The 20,052-nt window shown below is 56.6% G+C and overlaps 3 protein-coding genes across 20 annotated transcripts in view; all 3 read left to right on the top strand.

Annotated features, from left to right (window-relative positions):
• The window catches only part of AKT2 (AKT serine/threonine kinase 2), a 48,511-nt gene extending 42,975 nt beyond the window's left edge, over positions 1-5,536 (top strand). For all 16 annotated transcript variants that reach the window (XM_069549085.1, XM_069549099.1, XM_069549098.1 and 13 more), the window contains 6 exons: positions 588-710; positions 1,731-1,859; positions 1,964-2,178; positions 2,670-2,757; positions 2,868-2,970; positions 3,996-5,536. In XM_069549085.1, the coding sequence (XP_069405186.1) occupies positions 588-710; positions 1,731-1,859; positions 1,964-2,178; positions 2,670-2,757; positions 2,868-2,970; positions 3,996-4,075 (738 nt within the window). In that variant the 3' untranslated portion in view covers positions 4,076-5,536. The remainder of the gene's footprint in view (positions 1-587; positions 711-1,730; positions 1,860-1,963; positions 2,179-2,669; positions 2,758-2,867; positions 2,971-3,995) is intronic.
• Positions 5,537-10,727: 5,191 nt separating this feature from the next.
• Positions 10,728-15,100, top strand: CCNP (cyclin P). The gene is given in 7 exon segments (XM_069549103.1): positions 10,728-10,874; positions 10,877-11,091; positions 12,765-12,854; positions 12,932-13,087; positions 13,676-13,834; positions 13,988-14,139; positions 14,861-15,100. Coding segments are annotated over 7 exon segments (1,005 nt in total). The 5' UTR covers positions 10,728-10,807; the 3' UTR covers positions 15,027-15,100.
• A 2,110-nt stretch (positions 15,101-17,210) lies between these two features.
• On the top strand, positions 17,211-19,953 carry TTC9B (tetratricopeptide repeat domain 9B). Of its 3 annotated transcripts, none has more exons than XM_069549104.1 (4): positions 17,211-17,276; positions 17,377-18,099; positions 18,664-18,846; positions 19,722-19,953. In XM_069549104.1, exons 2-4 carry the CDS (start codon positions 17,685-17,687, stop codon positions 19,829-19,831), a joined length of 708 nt encoding a protein of 235 aa, XP_069405205.1. In that variant the 5' UTR covers positions 17,211-17,276; positions 17,377-17,684; the 3' UTR covers positions 19,832-19,953. The 3 variants fall into 3 exon arrangements, with proteins under 3 accessions (XP_069405205.1, XP_069405206.1, XP_069405207.1); XM_069549105.1 differs by having other exon boundaries at positions 17,216-17,276; positions 17,723-18,099; XM_069549106.1 differs by lacking the exon at positions 17,211-17,276 and having other exon boundaries at positions 17,436-17,509; positions 17,691-18,099.
• The last annotated feature ends 99 nt before the right edge of the window (positions 19,954-20,052 follow it).

Raw genomic sequence — 20,052 nt, 5'->3', positions numbered from 1 at the left:
CCCTCTCTCGCTGCCACTCACCGTGCTCAGCTGGCGCCCACTCCTCGCCCCTACACCCTCTTTCCGCCACTCACCGTGCCCACCTGGCGCCCACTCCTCACCCCCACACCCTCTCTCGCTGCCACTCACCATGCTCAGCTAGTGCCCACTCCTCGCCCCACACCCTCTCTTTCCGCCACTCACCGTGCCCACCTGGCACCCACTCCTCGCCCCACGCCCTCTCTCTCCGCCTGGTGTGACTCACAGGCTTCATCCCCCATGTGGTCTCGTCTCACAGCTTGTTGCCAATTGCTCATGAGTCGTGCTCCTCTGCCTCCTTGCTGTCACTCCCTCGTTCGTCCGCCCCCTCCTGCATCCGCCCCCCCAACTCTCCGCTTGGCGCCTGTTGTCTAGCCTTCTCTCTACCCCTTGTTCACTTTTTCTTTCTTTGTCACTCATGTGAGTTTGCTGTGCTCACCGCCCCTTGCTTGGTCCTCACCATCACTTGCCGTTCGCGGGGCAGGTGTCACCGTGTCACCGGGCTGGGTGCCATCCTCCCCTCCTCTGGGCCAGGGGGTCTCACCCTCCCTGCCTCCCTCCACCGGCAGCTGTTCTTCCACTTGTCGCGGGAGCGTGTCTTCACAGAGGAGCGGGCCCGCTTTTATGGCGCAGAGATCGTCTCAGCCCTGGAGTACCTGCACTCGCGGGACGTAGTGTACCGCGACATAAAGGTGAGCAGGCCACGCCTGGGCCATGCACCCGTCTGCAGAGCTTCCCCTCCTTGGAGGGTCTGTCTTGTCCTTCTTGGAGCTGAGCCTCCCACCCAGGCCCAAGGTGGTGGTCTTGGGCAGGTGGCCTGCGTGGGGCCCTTCCAGGCCTCCTGGGAGCAACGGCAAGAGGGCGAGTTGGTCCAGGGTCTTCCGAAGACGGCCCGGCAGAGCCCACCAGCGCCCAGCACACATGTCCACTGTGACCCGCCACTCTACCCTGGGAGCACACACCAGAACAGGCGCCTGTGTGTGTGTCTGCGTGGACATACACGCTCCGGCATCTCTGTGCACACTAACCCCAGATGGAAGCCGCCCAAGTGCCCGCTGTTGGAGAGGGGAAAGGAGAGATTGTGGTGGGTCCACACCATCCGTACAGCAGTCCAGGAGGACAGGCTCTGGCCTCGGGCTGAGGCTGAGGGGCCACCCAAACAGCCAGGATGGGTCTGTGTCACTCACAGTGTACGCGTAGGTGGGAAACACTGAAGAAAAGCAGAAATGAAGTCCCTTTTCTGTTGGGGAAGGTGGTGGCTAATAATGCAGCGGAGCACCTAGGGCTGGTGGGGTTGTTTCTTGACTTGGTGGAGGTTATACAGAGGCCCACTGAAGTGCCCGTTTGTGTTACGTTCAGGAAAAAAGAGAGAGAGAGTGTCAGTGTTCCTCATGCCTGAAGTGTGACCACCACCGCCCACAGTAGGGAAAGCCGCTCGGGCAGGACCTGGCTCCCATCGCCCCCTGCCCTGTCTTGCCAGCTCCCTGGGGGCGGCAGGGGCTGGGGAGGTGCTGACCCCAGCAGGGCAGAGGGCCTGACCCCTGGTTGGGGGGCGGGTTGCTCTCTGACCCCTCTCCCCAGCACCCTGGCCCTGCCACCCCCCCCCAGGCCACGACCCCCACCCCAGGAAAGGGCAGGGGCGTGTGGGGTTTCGGGGGTGGCAGGAAACCCTGAGATAAATGCTGTGTCCCTGACACGCTGACTTCCTGCAGCTGGAAAACCTCATGCTGGACAAGGACGGCCACATCAAGATCACCGACTTCGGCCTGTGCAAGGAGGGCATCAGCGACGGGGCCACCATGAAGACTTTCTGTGGGACGCCTGAGTACCTGGCGCCCGAGGTGTCTGGGGCTGGAAGGCCAGGGGAGGCGGGGCCCCTCTGCCCGGGCCCGTGAGGGCCGGCTGGGGTTCCTTCGGCAGCCCCTCATTACGCCTTCCTGCTCAGGTGCTGGAGGACAATGACTACGGCCGGGCAGTGGACTGGTGGGGGCTGGGCGTGGTCATGTACGAGATGATGTGTGGCCGCCTGCCCTTCTACAACCAGGATCACGAGCGCCTCTTCGAGCTCATCCTCATGGAGGAGATCCGCTTCCCGCGCACGCTCAGCCCCGAGGCCAAGTCCCTGCTTGCTGGGCTGCTTAAGAAGGACCCTAAGCAGAGGTGAGGGCTGGCCTCTACCCCGCGCAGCCCAGCCCAGCGCTGCCACTTCCCTCGGCCTGCAGGGGATGCACGCACCCGTGGAACGCTTGGTGTGTGCTGATTGACCGGCCCCACGGCTGGTACTTCGGGGCGCTCCCTTGGCCAAGCCTGTCCTTAGGCTCTGCCTGCCCTGCCTTGCTTCCCGGGGACGCTGAGGAACAGGGTGGCCGTGCCTGGCCTAGGGTGACAGAGCCAGGATGTGAGCGGCTGTCTGTGGAGCCCACCCTCTCAGCTTGCATCCCCGTCCCTGGGGCCAGGTTGGAATCTCCAGGTTCTGACCCTGGGCACAAGGACTCCCTCCCTGAGCCCCAGATCCCTCCTCTGTGAGGTGGTGGAATGTCCTGGGATGTTAAAGGTGGAGTCGTTAGAGGTTATCAGGGCCCACACCGAAAGCCCGTCTCCCAGGACCCGGCTGCCCCGGGAAGTGGGTGCTCATGGCCGTCTCTGCCCAGGCTCGGCGGAGGGCCCAGCGACGCCAAGGAGGTCATGGAGCACAGGTTCTTCCTCAGTATCAACTGGCAGGACGTGGTCCAGAAGAAGGTGAGCCCCACTGCCTGCCTGCTCCCCACAGGAGCCCAGCCTCTCCCTGGTGACCTTGGCCGAGGCCTCCGCTCCTCAGGGACCTGAGGCTGGACTCCTCTTCTTCACAGCTCCTGCCACCCTTCAAGCCTCAGGTCACGTCTGAGGTCGACACAAGGTACTTTGACGACGAGTTCACCGCCCAGTCCATCACAGTCACGCCCCCGGACCGCTGTGAGTGTCTGAGGCCCTCCCTCCCGTGGGCCTGGCTTGGAAGCGGGGCTCGGGGGTTCTGCGCTTGCCCCAGTTCTCCAGGAGGAAGTTCACAGGGCCCCCTCCGTGTCTGGGCAGTTTACCCTGCAGTGAGCTCGCCAGGGCTCTCACTGTCGGCCCGCCTGTGGACCCAGTGAGGGCCACCAGGAGCCAGTGGCTGCAGCGCTGAGGGGGGAGTCTGGGCAGGAGACCCAGAGGAGTGGCCAGTGCCTGTCGTCGCCTCCCGCACCGCTCAGGGCTTTGGGGCTGCATAGATGGCTCCAATGATTCTGTAGCTGTTTTGAGTTCTTGCTGCCCCACCCCCCACCAGTGCTGGGCCGTGCTGTAGACACAGCAGTGATGAGACGGCCCTGGGCCCTGCCCTCAGGGAACTCAAACGTCCAGCTGGGGTGACACCCCACAGTGATCGGCTGATGGTGTTAGGAATACAGGTCTGGAGGAGCTCAGGGCAAGTGCCTGCCTCCTGGAGAAGGAGACAGGGCAGCTGAGTTCTTAGCAAAAGGAATGGCACGCAGGACTCCAGAAACGGGAGCATTGCAGAGGTCAGATTAGAGCAGGGAAGGGTGAGCAGGAGAATCTTGGGGGCCACCTGGAAGAGTAAAGGTGAGCCAGGGAAGGATTTGAGCAGAGGAGAGGCCTTGGGAAGGTAACCCCGCCTTGGCTTCATGTGGAGGAAGGGTGGTTGAGGATGGGAGTGGTGCCCAGGGCAGGAGACGGGAGCACAGAGGTCTGGGCGAGACCCTGGTGTGACCGAGTCAGAGAAGCTGGGGGGACGCTCGGGAGGCTGGGTGAGCAGGCCGGGGTCCCGGCCCAGCGGTGGGGCTGTGCCTGAGAGGGAGGGAGGCCACTAAGCCTCGGTCCGCAGCCGCATTCTCAGTCTCTGGGGGTTGCGCTGTGGCCTGGCTGCAGCCCTGCCAGGGGCTGGCCGGGGGGCCCGGGCCCTCTCCTGGGCAGCTCTCCCCATCTACGTCCGCCGGCCCCCACAGATGACAGCCTGGGCTCACTGGAGCTGGACCAGCGGGCGCACTTCCCCCAGTTCTCCTATTCGGCCAGCATCCGAGAGTGAGCAGCCGCCGCCGCCGCCAGGGGACGCACGCAGGCTGCCGCCATCACCGCCGGGGGCCTTTTCTTTTCTTTTTTTTTTTCAACTTTTTATTTTGCCTTTTTTGTTTGTGTCCCCATCCCTCACCTCCTCCCCCTCATTTCCAGTTTTCCCCTCAGCCCTCCTCACCTCAGCGGTCCTCGCGGCCCTGCCTCCAGGATCCCGTCCTGCCCTCACCTTTGTTACAGACCAGGACTCGGGAGCCTCTCCTCTGCCTGCCCAGGACCAGGCCTTTGGGCAGTGGGAGAGATTCCGGTTTTTAATTGACATAAAGCCCCCGTGAGGGGCAAAGCGTGGAGCCGCGGGGCCCGCGGGCAGCCCGCCTCCGCGCAGCTGCCCCTGTCAGAGGCTGCCTTCCTGGCCCTGTCGTCAGGCTCCGAGTGGCCTGGCGGGGGCAGTCCGGCCCCCTCCTCCCGTGGGGGCGAAAAAGCAATAATGTCCAGGGACCGGGGGTGGGGGAGTAGCACGGGCCTGTGGAGGCTGCGTGCAGGATCGGGGTCCGGGCGCCCTCGCATGGACGGCCCGCTCTCCCCTCGGGGAACCCGGAGTGGGCGCGGCCGCCTGGCCGTCTCCCCTGCCCCCTCAGCTGCTCTCCTGACCCTGTGGATGAGGCAGGAGGAACACGAGGGGGCTAGCCTCCCCAGCCACCAGCCCCGTGCCTTACCAGGGCTTCCTTCCGGCCGGCCTTACCTCCCGCTGGAGCCCGGGCCGGCCCCAGTCCCTTCGGAGGACGGGGGCCGGGGTCTCCCCCTTCTCTCTGCTTGGAGTGGAGGGGCGCCAGCCTCGGCTGTTACACATCTTGCACCGAGACAGTATTGGGCCCGCCCGGCGGACTTGGGTTGAGGGGGGGTGGGCTGGGGGTCTGGTACGTGCTGAGGGAGGGCCCCCTCGCGCTCTCCCGCTCTCTGGGCCTCACGTTCTGCAGCCTTAAGGTGAACGTGTCAGTGCTGTGGGCACTCGCGTGTGTGCCTCAGACTGTGTCTGTCTGTGGGTGTCCCTGTGCATCTGGGGTGCAGATGCACGTGGCGTGTGTGTGTGGGTGTGTGGGTGTGTGTGTGTGTGTGTGGTGTGAGTGGGCTCGGGCCCCACCCCTGGCTCAAGCACTTCATCCCGAGGGGGAGGGGCGCTGGCCTAGCAGGGGAGCCTCGCCTGGGGCCCACTTGTTGCCCTGCCCCCCTGCCTCCCAGCATCTCTGGGTGTTTGGACTTTAGTTTTTGTGGTTTTGCTCTCCCCACCCCACCTCCTGTAGGTAGTTCACAGAGAGACCTTCTGGGGTGGGGCGGGGGTGGGTTTGGGTGGGTGGGGTTCTTTTTTCCTGTGTGTGTATGTCGTTAATCTGACAATTCTTCCTTCTCCCCACTGGCCTGTCCCCATCTCCTCGTATTTGTACGGTACAAGCAATAAAGACCCTCATTTCAGACTGGGGCCCGCCACCCTGGCCTTTCCTTGCTTCCCGAGTCCAGCCCCTGGCACCAGCTGCCTCCTGCTCCCATTGCTCTGGTCACAGGGCCTGTGGAGCCACAAGGTGGGGAAGCTGGTAGAGGAGGCACCTGGGGTGCTCAAGCGCAGGTTGGGGGGTGGAGGTTACTTCAGCGGGGAGCTGGTGAAGAGTCTGTGGAAGGTGCCTGGACTGGGGGTACAGTGGACAGAGACCATTCTGGTCCCCAGGAACTGCTTAGGCAAAAAGAGGCGGAGTGGAGAGATGGGTGAAGGGCTGGGCCCTGGGAGCCAGTGTGGGAGGGAGTGGACTCATTTCCTAGAGGGGGGCACTGCCTGCACACACCTTCTCATTTATGGCCCCCAGTTCCGATAAAAGTGAAGTCACTCAGTCTTGTCCGACTCCCTGTGGCCCCATGGACTGTAGCCCACCAGGTTCTCCATCCGTGGGATTTTCCAGGGAGCAGTGCTGGAGTGGGTTGCTATTTTCTTCTCTAGGGGCTCTTACTGAGCCAGGAATCGAACCCACGTCTCCCACATTGTAGGCAGACCTTTACCGTCTGAGCCACCAGGGAAGTCATTTTTCCAATACAAAGCCGTTAGAGGATCAGTGGGATGTGTGGTGGCTGTCAGCCGGGGCCACCTTGGATGGGTTCATAACCCTCAGGGCTCTGCGCCCCTCTTGACACTTGGCCTTTTAATCCTGGGGCTCCCATGCTTGAATTGTTCCTCACAGGCCCTGGGCCAGGGCTGCCCCGGCTGAGCCCTGGCACGGGTGAATTTAATGTCAGATTTTCCCAGACGGTGTTGGCTTTCACACACCGGGAGTCTCTGAGGTTGTAAATGAGGGTAGAGAAAAAAATCAGATCCTACAACAAAAGCTCAGAGATTCTGTTTTCTAATTTTATATGAATGTTATTGAGCCATAAAAGTGTGTCCATACGAGAAATGGCAGAGAGGCTTACAAAGAGAAGTCTTCTGATAGCAACTACACTCTGATAAAAAGGATATTTTTTTTTTTAATAAGGCCTTCTGGTGCAGCCGCTGGAGATGACCAGTGCTGGGTCTTGTCACACTGTCTACCTCAGCCGGTTAGCACTTGTCTGGTGTCCATGGACGGGCTCCCAGAGGCTGCTCAGCTGCCGCCCTCTGTTGAACAAGCCCCCTTAGACGTAATGGTGGTGCTTATTTCACTGGCAGGACTTTTCCCAAAGCGTTTTAGAGGGAAGAGTTGTAATAAGACTTCATCAGTTATGAAAATTAATTTTTGAATAGGTTGATCTTTGTCACGTGCGTGTAGACCGTTTCACGAGTTTTGGGAAAGGAGGAGGAAGGTCCGAACCACCCCTGGCCTTGAGCACTTGAGCAGTCATTCTGGCCCTCACGTCACCCCTGTGTCTGTGACGTCAAGCCGCTGGGTTCCATCCTGCCAGTGTACCAGCACCCGCAGGCCACGCCGGGTCACTGGTGGAAACGAGATCCTTTCTCAGCTCCTGTTTTGCATCTGAGGGACTCCTTGTGGACAGTGCTGTCACTCCTCCAGCCGCTTCACGAACTCTTTTCTCCAGGTGGAGGCGCCTCAGCTGGCTCGGCTGCCCCCCGATGACAAACACTTGGTCTCCAGTTTGCTTGCTGCTGTCAGCAGTAATGTAATAAACCTCAGTGTAACAAGCCATCTTACTGCGCTTGTGCTTTTTAAATTTTTGAGGCCTAAATTCTAGAGTTGCTGTATTTTAATACATGTCAGATAGCTTTTCCCCAAAGTGTAGCAATTCAAGTATTTAAACTTTAATTTTGAAGTAACTGCAGGTCCTTTGAAGACTTTTGAAACTTTCAAAATTACCACAGTGATTCTACGACTGGAGTAGGAGATGTTCAAGATTAATTCAGAGCATCTTGTGCTGGAACGTAAGGACCTGCTGAAACCAAAACCTCACTGATGGGGCATGTGAAGGGGCACGGGAGCCAAGGGGGAAGATCCCCCAGTGGCCACAACTGAAAGCAATTTGAGCAACAATAAATTGCATAATACTGGGTTACACCCAAGGGGTAAAATAAATGAGTTTGTGCTGATGGAAATGGTGGGAAGAGACATACCTGCACAGGCTTACAGATAATTTCTGTAAACACTCTGCCTTTAAGGAGGGGAAACATGATACCACCCCCCCCCCACACCCCGCCCCCGAATTCCTCTGATGTGGGCTGCAAAGACACTCCACAAAGTACAGTGTGAAAAGTGAGGGAAGGCAACTTTTCAGTGGAGAAAGTGAAGCTATGTCAGCCAGGTGATCAAGGTCAACACAGTGGTGGATCATGTGGGCTGTGTGTGCCTTTGATAGGTGATTAGAATGTTACTTTACCCCTGGGCTCTTCCTCCCTAAAACGCATACTCTCGATCTAATAGAAAATAGCCACCAGAAAAATTCCAATTGAGGGATGTTCTGCAAAAGACCTGACTATGGGTTCTTAGAACTGTCAAGTTTCCAAAAAAGAAAGCCTAAGAAGCTGTCAACCAAAAGAAGCCAGTGGGGTCCTAGGACAGCGAAGACACTAGGTAAAAATTCAGGAAGTCTGAAGAGTGTGTGGGTTTGATAATACTGTATCCATATTGGCTAACTAAATTGTGATAAACAGACCACACTAAAGTATTCATAGGGGAAAGTGGTTATGGGGTATATGGGAACTCTGTCCTCTTTACAACTTTCCATGAATCTCCAAAGTTTTATTTTTTTAAAAATTTATGTTTGTCCCCATACCAGAACATTCTCTTAACCACAGTCCAGTTACCAAAGTTCAGAAGTTAACAATGAGATGCTTTTCTCTTGGACCTTAATCAGATTTTCATTAATGATCACATTAGGGTCCCTGAATACAAAAAAGTAAGTCCCAGCCAGTGACTCAATCCACACGTAACACGCCGCATTTCCATCCTCTGAGGCTTACACGACGGTTATTTTGCAGCGTGGCCGTGCTCAGGCGCAGTCGCGGCTGACTCTGCGGCCCCATGGACTGTGGCCCCCCAGCCTCCTCTGTCCATGGGATCCCCCAGGCAAGAATACTGGAGTGTGGTTGCCATGCCCTCCTCCAGGGGATCTTCCCCACCCAGGGATAGAACCTGTCTCCTGCATTACAGGCAAATGCTTTATCCACTGAGCCACCTGGGAAGCCCGGTTATTTTGCAGAATGCTTTTTGATCAGGGTTTGTTGCCTGGTGTTTGTGGTTATATGTAAGCTGTTTTTGAAAGAACTTCCTTGAAATGAGGTGCCCTTCTGGGTGTATCCTATCAGGAGGTACACAGGCAGTCTGTTCTGTTTCTGATGACTGACTCCTCAGTTATGGTGTCTGTCAGATTTCGCCCCTGTAAAGCTGTTACTTTCCCCTTGTAGTAATTTTGTTACAGCATTTTATTGTGCTTCACAGAAACTGCATTTTTTTTTTAAACAAATCGAAGGTTTGTGGCAACCCTGTTTTCAGATGATAGCATTTTTTTCAATAAAGTATTTTAAAATTAAGGCATGCACATTTTTTCTTTAGATATAATACTGTTGCACACAACAGACTGCAATAGTGTACACAACTTTTACATACACTGGGAAACCAAAATTTGTGTGACTCACTTTATTGCAGTATTTGTTTTACTGAGGTGGTCTGGAACCAAACCTGCACTACCTCTGAGGTCTGCCTCCCACTGCGTAGAGGTCCTCTGAGCATATACATATCCAGGTTCTCATCTGGTTCAGGCAGAGGAATGGCAAGTGCAAAGGTCCTGAGGCAGGCAGGTGTCTGATGTGTTTGGGGAACATAAAGACAGTGTCTCAAGGAGTGAAGACCTAGAAAAAGTAGAAGAAAATGAGGTTAAACAGGTAACAATGGGCCAGAAAGACCTTGGGCCCATGGTAAGATGTTTGAGTTTCAAGTATCACAGGAAGCCACTGGTCCAGCATCTCACACTGCTCACTTTTCCCACCTCAACGACCTCTCAGTGCCTGAAAATAGCAAGCTCTCCTGCCTCAGGGTCTTTGCTCATGCTTCCCCCGAAACCAACCCCCCTCCCCCCTGCAACGACACACACACCTGGAACATTCTCTCCTCTTTCTGCATTTCTGGCTTCTCTGACAGGTTTCAGTTTCAACATAAGCTCAGAGAGGGCCTCCTGTCTGTTCACTCATTCATTCAGCAAATATTTACGTACTGACACTGGCAAGCCTCCTCGAGGCACTGAGAATAAATACAGCAATGAAAAAACTAGATAGGCCCTGCCTTCATGGGGTTCAGAGTCTAGCCAGGAGGGAGACAATAAATAAGGCAGTAAGTGCTAAGGTAAGAGCATAGAATGGGAACAGGAAGTGCTCAGGATGTCATTTTTTCATGGAGAAGGAAGTATCTGCGGAAACTGCAGGAAGTGAAGGATCTCTGAGGGAGGAGGTTCCAGACAGGGAACAGCCAGTGCAAAGGCCCTGAGGTAGAATTGTGCCTGGTGTGGGTGAGGCTGAGCCAGGAAGCCAGTGTGATGGGAGAGGAGTGAGTGAGGGGGACAGGAGATGGGCTCAAAGGTATGTTTGGGGGTGGGAAGATAATAGGGCCTCTTGGACTTTGAACTTGAGGGCTATGGGAGCCCACAATGTTTTGAACAGAGGCAGAGCATGATCTGATGTATTAGGGGTCACAGCGTCATTTCCGGCTGCACAATGGGTGGTGATTGTGGAGGGCAGCTACAGGAAGAGCAGTGAAGAGGCCACTGCACTAACCGAGCCGGATCGCCGGTGACTCATGAGGATCAGCTACCCTGGAAGCTGTTTGGTAAAGGCAGAGGCCACGGGCTCATCCCTGAATACCCACCACAGGGGACAGAGGCCTTCTATCAATACTTGTTACATGATTTTATAGCTCCCTTGCCTTGAGCCTTTAAGGTTTTGATCCCTGTGCTGGACATTTAACAATCTTACAAATTCCTCAGGACCACTGTGTTGGATAAGTTTTAAAATCCCTGTTGTATCGCTGAGGAGAGTGAGGCTCACAGGGCCTGCTTCTGACCATAGTAAATAGCAGAAAGAAGGTTTGAGCCATCTGCCTGACCTAGAGAGTTTGGATGGGGCAGAGACAGCCTGTGTAGCATTTTGTCTTTGCCTCTGCACCTGCCCAGGTGAACCGTGCTCAGCACGCATGCGCCCACGCGCATTTAACGCACCTGTCGCGGCTCCTCCACTCCAGCAGGAAGAGGCGGGTGCTCGGCTTGACCCTTGACGCCAGCCCGAAGGATGCTGGTGAGATACAGGAGCCAGGTTCCCGCCTCTCGGCTTGGGCCTCTCTCCAGGCTCTTGACCCCAGCCCCTCTCCCTTGCAGAGTCCAAACGCCTGCCTCGACCCAGAGCCTCAGAGCACCTCAATTCCTGACGGCGTCCTGGCGGGCAGGAGCGTCTCCCCAGGACGCCTGGAGAGGCCCCTGGGGCCTTGCGCGCCGCCGGGGCTGGAGGAGGCTCTGAGTGCGCTGGGGCTGGAGGGAGAACGTGAGTACGCCAGGGACATCTTCGCCGAAGTCATGGTGAGTGGGGTTGGGGTGGGGTGGGGGGACACCCGTGGGCCAGCGGGCTTTGGGCAACTCTAACGCCTCCCACATCGCTGGAGGGCAGCAGAGGCGGACGTTCGGGTTGGAGGAAGCCAAAGCTGACTCTCTCACCCAACACACTCAACAAGTCTTTCCTAACTCCCACCTCACCAGCCTCTCACGTCACTTCCCGCTGACTTCGCAGCCTTTACACTGCTGCCGCCCACCACTTGGCCTTCCTCTCGTGCAGTGTACCTGTGTGGCATGCCCTTCCCAGCCTCCCCAGCTGTCTGCAGCCCTTCCCTTGGTACTGCATAGTCTCTCACGTTGGAGAAGGCAATGGCACCCCACTTCAGTGCTCTTGCCTGGAAAACCCCATGGGCAGAGGAGCCTAGTAGGCTGCAGTCCATGAGGTCGCTACGAGTTGGACACTACTGAGCAACTTCACTTTTTTCACTTTCATGCATTGGAGGAGGAAATGGCAACCCACTCCAATGTTCTTGCCTGGAGAATCCCAGGGATGGGGGAGCCTGGAGGGCTGCCGTCTTGGGGTTGCACAGAGTCGGACACGACTGAAGCGACTTAGCAGCAGCAGTCTCTCACACTGACCCACTTATCAATTATTTGCTGAGTCATTAGCAAATGTTTCTGAGCATGTTCTGGGTACTGGGGATGCCGCGATGGACACCACGAGACAGTCTGCCTCAATGAGCAGAGACAAATAAGCAAATGTAGGCAATAATTTCAGAAGGGCCACAAAAACCAAAACACAGACTATGGTTGTCCACAGATACTGTCTGAGACAGGCATTGCCAGAAGAAATACTGAAGGGATGCGTTTATTTCACATCTTGTGAGCATCTCTCCCATGCCAGGGTCTCTGTTAGGAACCAAGATACAGCTGTGATCTGGACAGAAATCCCTGCCCTGCTGACAGTCTAGTGGGGCAAAAAGGCAAGACTTTGAAGTAAACACCAGATATCTCCAGGCTGAAAATACCATGAGGAAAATAAAGCAATGAGATAGAGATGATAGGGTGCACGGAAAAGTATAGAAAAAGTTGAGGAAATTTTAGCTGAGACTGGAAGGACTAAGAGTCAGAAACGCAAGGAGTGGGGAATGACCATTTCAGCTGGCACATAGATGCCGAGGGCCTGAGGTAGGAACGAGGTTGTTATAGTCCAGGACCAAAAGAAGTGCAGGTTTTGGCAGCAGAGAGGGGATAGGTGATGCTGGAGCAGGGCCGGAGTCTGACGGCAATTAGGATTTTCTCTTAAGGGTACTGAAAGCCACGGAAGGGGTTGTAAGCTGGGGAGTTCCTTGGTCAGATTTATACTTTAGAAAGACCCTCTGGGTGCTCTGAGGAGGATGGGTTGAGGGTTGGTGACTAAGACTGGAGTCTGGGAACCCAGGATAAGATGCTCAGTAACGAAGTCCTGTGGCCTTGGGGCTAAATGGGAGAGCTGGAAAGTGAGGCGTCCAGAACAAAGTCCAGGATTCTAGATGGGGACACCCAAGAGGAGCGTATTTGGAAGAGATGTTGGAGGCCAGTTTGTATGTGGCACTCGTGACGTCAAACTGATGCGAGGAGACTGAGGCACCCAGGGCTGGACTCCGGGAGGGAAGCCAGGCACAGGTGTGGAGACTGAAGCCGTCCTTGCCCGACCGCAGGTGTGCCGCGTGCTGCCTCGGAGGGCCCTGCCCCGCACCGTGACCCCAGAGATGCGCGCGCTAGTGGTGGACTGGCTGGTTCAGGTGCACGTACGTAACTGGGAGGGGCCAAGGAGGGGCCTGCGTAGCAGTCTTGAACCTTGGTGCTCACTCGCGCCCCTCCCCAGGAGTACCTGGGTCTGGCGGGGGACACGCTCTACCTGGCCGTGCACCTGCTTGATTCCTACTTGCGCGCGAGCCGAGTGCGCCTACACCGCCTGCAGCTGCTGGGCATGGCCTGCCTGTTCTTGGCGTGCAAAGTGGAAGAGTGCGTGCTTCCCGAGGTACTTCCGGGGCGGGGCTTGGGAGGGTGGAGCCATTCCTCCCCGCCTCACAGATTAAATGTCTAGCGTGTGCCAAGCAAGCACTTTACCTAGTCTTGGAATGCCAGCATGTCTCTATGTGGTAGAGGCTACCAATGTGTCCTTTTAACAGAAGAAGAGACTGAGGCCCAGAGAGAGGAAGACATTTGCCAGAAGACAAGCACTGGGGACTTGGACTCAGTCTTGAGTAGTTATAGTCGCTATAGTCCTTCTTGAGTATAGTTAACGTGCATGAACGCAGTGCCTTACCAGGACTGCCTGGTGAAGTAGGAAGTCATATCTCCGTTTTATGTGAAGACACTGAATCTCAGAGAGCTTCATTGGATGTCCATGTCAGACAGTGAGTAAACGGTAGGGTTTGAGGTCAGGAACTATCTGGCTGTGAAGCCTCTGCTTTCCGTGACTTCCAGACAGCAAATCAATGGCCCCATTTTACAGACCAGGAAACTGAGGCCCAGAAAGGGGATTGAAACGATCCCAGGCACTCAAGTCCAGGGAGTAACGAGCTAGGGTCGAAGATTTCCCCACCTCTTTTCCCCCAATTCCCAGCCCTCCTCCCTCTGTCTCCTGGGCGCTGGCTCCTTCTCGCGGGCCGAGCTTCTGCGCGCGGAGCGCCGCATCTTGAGCCGCTTGGATTTCCGGCTGCACCACCCGGGCCCGCTACTTTGCCTCTGGTTGCTTGCTGCTCTGGCCCGGAGCGGCCCCCAGGTGCAAGGGGCAGGAGCGCGGCGCGGCCTCTTGGGTCGGGGAATGGCTTGTGCGGGCGGGCGTGGCCTCGCGGGTAGGGCTGTGGCCTGTGCGGGCGTGGCGCGGCCTCTCGAGTAGGGGCGTGCCCTGACACGCTACCCGCGGAAACGGCAGGTGTTGCTTCTCGCCACTTACTTCTTGGAGCTGTCTCTGCTAGAGGCCGAAGCCGCAGGGTGGGAGCCGGGTCGCCGTGCAGCTGCGGCGCTGAGCCTGGCTCACCGAGTGCTCGAGGGAGCAGGTTCCGGGCCTGAGCCGGCGCTGTACAGGTATGGCCGCTGTGAAGGGTCTCTGTGGCTGCAGGGCCTACCTTTGTCGCCGTCTTTACCGTCTCAGAGAATATGAGTCAATTATGTGGGGGCGGGGTAGACTTGTTTCCGGAGTGCGAGAGAGAATGGGGTGAGTGCCTAGTCTGGGTGGGGTCCCATTTGCTTTTCTCTGGAGGTGTCTCAGAGAATGGGGTGTTTGCACAGATTTGGGGACCCTTAACTTTGTCCTAGGGTGAAAAATAGGATTTCCTCAGGCCCAGAAGATGCTCTAACTGCATTCCAGAGTTGAGAATGAGGGGTCTGCAAACCTCGCGTTCCCCAACTCTCCTCCTGGCCGCGAATGCGACGACCCTTTAGCTGCTCGAACCCCCTCATCTTGTTAACTGTGCCACCGCGGGGCAGAGTGATCATCTTTTCCTCCAGTCCGTGCCCCTAGGGTAGAGCTGGATGTCTGTCTGTCCACCCTCAGCCCTACTCCTTCCCTCTCCGCGGGTGCTGACTGGCCCATAGCCGCGCCCTGAGGGCAGAACAGAGGGTCCGCCCCTCGGCACCCCTCCAGTCGCTCTGGAGGATGGGTGGCGTGTCTGACCCCGAGAGAGCCCCTGAGCAGCCCTGGGGACCCAAGTCAGCTTGTCTTCTCAGCCTCAAGCTCCGAGGACAGGTCGTGTCCTGTCCCCCGCTATTCTTGCCCCACCTCCGTTTCTCCTTCTCTCCGCCGCAGCCGAGCGGAGCTGGGCCCGCTCGAGCCGTGCATGGTCCGCGCTGCGCTCCGAGGCCCCGCGCCCGGCCGCGCCGCCGTCTTCCTCAAGTACGCGCGGCCCCAGCGCCAGGGCACCAGCCTCGCCGCCGCCTGCCTGCTCCGCCACTCCCCACCGGGGCCTCCCTGAGCCCGGAGACCCCAGCAAAAAAGACTCTCCTTGTGCGTCGGTTTCCCACTTCAATAAAAAAGTTTTTATTCCGAGCGCTCTCTATCCTCAGTGGTCAAATTCTGGCCCTTCTCTAATTTTTGATTGGTCACTTCCGGGCCTCCCACTCACCTGATTGGATGTTCTCACGCTGGAGACGAGATGAGAATTCTGGATTACGCCGCCAGGGGGCACTGGCGGGCTTCCACAAGCGCCGCTGAGCTGGGGAAAAACTCGGGTCTCAAACGCAAATACTTGGGGAAATTAGAGAGGCTAAGGGGAAAATAGCAACGCGGGCTAATGAACCTTGGTCTCCCGGTTGGGGAGAAACTAGGAAGGACAACTGTGAGGAACTGAGAATGCCTTTCCTAGTCGTGAAGAATGTCACCTTCATGGTGCCAGGTTTTCAGATTTCGTTCGTAAGGGAAGTTGAAAATCTGCGATTCCATAAATATCTCTGCTTTTATATGTTGGCAACTAATTCAGTATTTTTAACGGTTGCATAAATCCAACACATCACATATACTGGCCTGCGAGGGTCATCAGTTTGTGATCGTATGGGCCTTGGATAGCAAGAGTTTGTTAAATGCGGTCTGGTTTATTTAACATCTGAAGTGCCACAGTGTCAGTGGGTATAATTATAGTACCGACCTCATGGTGGTGTGATGAGGACGTGAGTTAACATAAACGTGAAGCTTTAGGACCGTGCCTGACACCTCATAGGTACTGTGGAAGTGCTAGCACTGCATCTTAGCAGAACTGTGAGCTAGTACCGTTGTCCCCTCTTTCTACTGAGCCTGTAGTACTCAGACATTAGTAGGTTTGCTCAGAAAATAGTTGTTATGAATCAGTGGGTTTCCACATTTTCAATTAAAAACACGTCTGAGGTGCAGAAAGGTGACTGATGCTGTTCTGGAATATAGTCTCGGGAATGTTAGACTCTTAACTAAGCCTAGGTTTGGAGGTGCTGAGAGGAAGTTTTCACCACTAGGGTGTCCACGTTTGGAGGATCAGGGAGCGACTCAGACAATAAAATATAGCAATGCAGTTGGAATGAGAGGTGTCATGTTCAGGTGTGGGTCTGTTGGGTGGGAACTGCCGTGGGAGGGGGAGGGAACAGTGGAAATGCAGGGTTGATGCTTGGGAATGAAACCCAGGCTAGGGGTCTTGGTGGGGGTGGTAATGGTGCTATACATAGTTACTCATTCACTCATTCATTCCACAACTATTCATGAATGTGCCAGGAGTTCCATGGTGCTCCAGTGGTTAAGAATCCACCTTACATTGCAGGCAATGCCAAGTCGACCCCTGGTCGGGGAACTAAGATCCCTCATGCCTAAAAGCAACTATACCCACACACTGGAACTAGAGAGTCCATGCACCGTAAGGAAACATCCTGCATGCTGCAACTAAGACCCAATGGAGCCAAATAAAATAAGTGAAACTAGTTTACGTGGACGATGACTCTGAGTCAGGCACTTACAATCATATATCTCACAGTCTCAAGAATGATAAGGAACACTGGCTGCTATTTGGTCATTACTGTACCACATGCTTTACCTACATAACACGATTCAGCTCCTGCAGCTGCTTGGGAGGTAAGCTCACTTGCTACCCCCATGTTACAAGGAAGGTGGAGGAAGACCGAGGAGCTCACTCAAGGTCTCAGCACTAAGCGGCTAAGGAGTGTTGCAGGACAATCATTCGCTCTTTTTCTCTTGAAAATCTCTCGTGTGTTTCTTGCTCTGTGCATTTTTTTATTACTGTGACCCTCATGCTGCGCTGTCACTTGACTGCTTTCTTGCTGTCTTGTTCTACCCAGACAGTGAGCTAGCTGAGGGAAAGAAGCAGACCTCTCTGTTCATCGAGTTCTCCCCTCCTTCGGGAAGTCTTCACTCACCATCTCAGCCCACGCCGGGTGTGCCTCCTGTGGATCCGCAGAGCTTGTTGTGTTTCCCCCATTGCAGCCCTGGCCCCTCTGCCTCTACCTCCCAGGTTAGCCCACTCTGGGCTGCCACTGTCTGATCACCGGTCTGTCTCCCCACTTGCCAAGGAACCCAGTGAGGGTAGACTCTGAGGTGCTCTCAGTCCCTCCTATGTCCCAGCATCACCCAGTCCCAGAATTGGGCACAGAAAGATATCAGTCAATATTTGTTTGTTGCATAGATAAACGAGTGTGTTCCACATTTGCTATCATAGCCCTGTGTCACGGATGAGGATACAGAATCACAGGTAATTTGGGTGATTTGTCCAAGTCAACAACTAGTGAGAAAATAAGTAGGAATTTGGGCAGCTTGAATCCATGGCCTGTGTTCTTATCCAACTATGCCAGATGCCTACCGGTCTGAAAACCAGCTTTCCATGAGGTTATCTTCCTGCTCTTTCCCCCAGACTTGTTCCTTCCTCCTAGAAAGGTTCGGGAGCTCTGGGCATAGGGGAGGAGAGCAAGCAGCAGGGTGGGGAAGGTAAGAGGAGTGGGAAGAAGGGTTTTGAAGAGAGTGGGGTTTTGAGGGGTTTCTCTAGACCCATAGGGGGCAGCCGGAGTCGGCTGTCGGAGGTGCGGGGGCGGAGAAAGGGTGGGGACCAGCCCCGCGGGGGGCGATGCGGTAGCTGCAGCGGCGGCCGCAGGAGTTTCCCACAATGCAGCGCGGCGCGCTGTCCCCGGTGCTGATGCTCAGCGCTGCCCCGGAGCCTCCGCCGCGCCCGCCTCCCGCCCTTTCCCCGCCGGGCCCCAGCCCCCGCCATGGATCGGCCCGGTCCAGTCCTACCCCAGAAGCGTCGGGAGCCCTGGGTGCGGCGCTCGACAGCAGCCTGCGGGCCGCCGTGGCGTTTAAGGCGGAGGGTCAGCGCTGCTACCGGGAGAAGAAGTTCCGGGAAGCCATCGGCAAGTATCATCGAGCGCTACTGCAGCTGAAGGCGGCGCAGGGAGCCCGCCCTGGAGGCCTGCCCGCCCCCACCCCCGGGCCAGCCACCAGCCCCGGGCCAGCCCGCCTCAGCGAGGAGCAGCGGCGCCTGGTGGAGAACACAGAGGTGGAATGTTACGACTCTCTCACGGGTACGGCCGTCGGGGAGCGCAGAGGGTGCCTATGTGAGAGGGGCGGGACGTGAGAGGTACTCCTCAAGCCTTGGGGTTGGGGCTGGAGGCTTGAAGGCGTTAGGGCTGGGGTCTGTAAGGTGGGGGAAGAACTAAAAACTTGATTAGGGAGAGGTGTTGGGAGTCTAGGGATGGAAGGAGCTGGGATGCAGGAAATGGGCTTTGGGCTGCCACCTGCGAATCTCAGGTGAGAAAAACTTACCCTGGAGGAGTCATTCAAGGGCCCATCCCTCACCATCTCTGATATCGCCCTTAGTACTCTCCCTAACAGACACCTCTCAGCTAAGGAAGCTCCGAGAGCCCCGCTATGTGTTTTTCGCGCCCTCTAGCGGCGGCGCAGATTGATTCTGTCTTGATTGGTCAGAAGCTTGGCGTTTCCTGGTGGCCGGAGCAAGCCTGTAGGCTAGGCTCCGCCGTCTGAAACGGAAGGGATTGATTCTCTGGAGCCTGAAGGCCAGGCTCCTCGCGATCAGCCGAGGCCTGTGTCGACAGGCTGTGAGAGTACCGGTTACGGTGCTCCCGCAGCCTGCCTCCTGCAGTCGGAGCTGGTGAACTATGAGCGGGTGCGAGAGTACTGCCTCAAGGTGCTGGAGAAGCAGCAGGGCAACTTCAAGGCTACCTACCGCGCCGGCATTGCCTTCTACCACCTGGGCGACTATGCACGCGCCTTGCGCTACCTGCAGGAGGCCCGCAGCCGGGAGCCCACAGGTGGGTGGGAGCGGGTGGGAGCAAGTGAGGGTGGGAGAGAGGAGGAAACAAGGGAAGGAGCATGAGGGCAGAGCGGCTTCAGCGAGTGCTGTGCCCCCTACCCCACGCCCACTCTTTACCCATCTACTCCTCACACACACACTCATCCACTCACCTGCCAGTGATTCGTGTCCACTCACCTGTCGTTCCTGGCATTCCCCCGACCACCTCTCAGCTCTTTGACCATTAACCCACCCTGATACCTTCTGTTCACCTATTTAGTCACTTTCCTGGCCACTCACAACCTCCGCCCCCGGCCCCTCCACCGCGTGCCTCCATCTCCATTTACCTATCCCCCCTCAAACCCATTCACCTACTCACTAACCCATTCACACACTCACCTATTCATTCACCTTTCCTGGCAATGCCAGAAAATTAGCAGGGGGAGGGGTTGGCAGACATGGAGGCTTGTTCCTTGCCCGGTGGGAAGATCATAGGGTGTGTGTGTGGGTGGAGGAGGCAGAAGACTCAGTTCTGTATTAATAACCAGTGAAGTAGGAGCACAACAGGTGCATGGCCCAGGGTGTGAGGAGAGTTTTCCTCTAAGGGCTTTGGAGAGAACACACTTCCTCCAGTGTTGCTGGAGGGTGAGAAGTGCGACAGGAGTCTCTGAGCGCAGGCGTGCCTGGCTGAAGGCATGGCAGATACGAAAGTATGGAGGTGTGACACGTCCTGCTCTGCCTGCTTGGCTGGGCTTTGTGAGAAGGGCTCTGGCGACACAGGCTGTGTGGGGGAGCCAGTGGAGGATGGGGACCATGACGTATGAGTCAAGGTGGTGCGGATGTTACCTGCTGCCCCAGGACACACAGATAATGCCTTGCCCGCCTCTCCTGCAGACACCAACGTCCTGCGCTACATCCAGCTGACTCAGCTCAAGATGAACCGCTGCAGCCTCCAGCAGGAAGACAGTGGGGCCGGGCCTGGGACTCGGGACGTCGTTGGCTGAGGCCAACCTGGGGGAGTGTCCCTACTCCCCCCTCCCCCATCCCACCTCACCTCACCGTGTAACTTCCCCTGACTCATTCATACCGAGTTCTCTGGTAAAGCACTCATCACTGGTGACCATAACTTCTTTGTGTGGTATTCTTGTGGGGACAAGGGCCCAGGCTACACCCCCTGGACTCAGAAATCCAGAGAGGCCCGGGACGGAGCATGGGGGGTGCTGGG

The sequence above is a fragment of the Ovis canadensis genome, chromosome 14 (assembly GCF_042477335.2).
Source record: "Ovis canadensis isolate MfBH-ARS-UI-01 breed Bighorn chromosome 14, ARS-UI_OviCan_v2, whole genome shotgun sequence".
NCBI classification, from domain to species: domain Eukaryota; kingdom Metazoa; phylum Chordata; class Mammalia; order Artiodactyla; family Bovidae; genus Ovis; species Ovis canadensis.
Note: the sequence above shows the minus strand (reverse complement) of the source record. Positions and strands in the feature narration are given on the sequence as shown.

Excerpts from the sequence above, each read along its gene's own strand:
- TTC9B (XM_069549104.1), top strand. The coding sequence starts at position 17,685 with ATGCAGCGCGGCGCGCTGTCCCCGGTGCTGATGCTCAGCGCTGCCCCG. Across the intron at positions 18,100-18,663 it reads ATGTTACGACTCTCTCACGG|CCTGCCTCCTGCAGTCGGAG; the intron begins GTACGGCCGTCG and ends GTGCTCCCGCAG. Across the intron at positions 18,847-19,721 it reads CCGCAGCCGGGAGCCCACAG|ACACCAACGTCCTGCGCTAC; the intron begins GTGGGTGGGAGC and ends CCTCTCCTGCAG.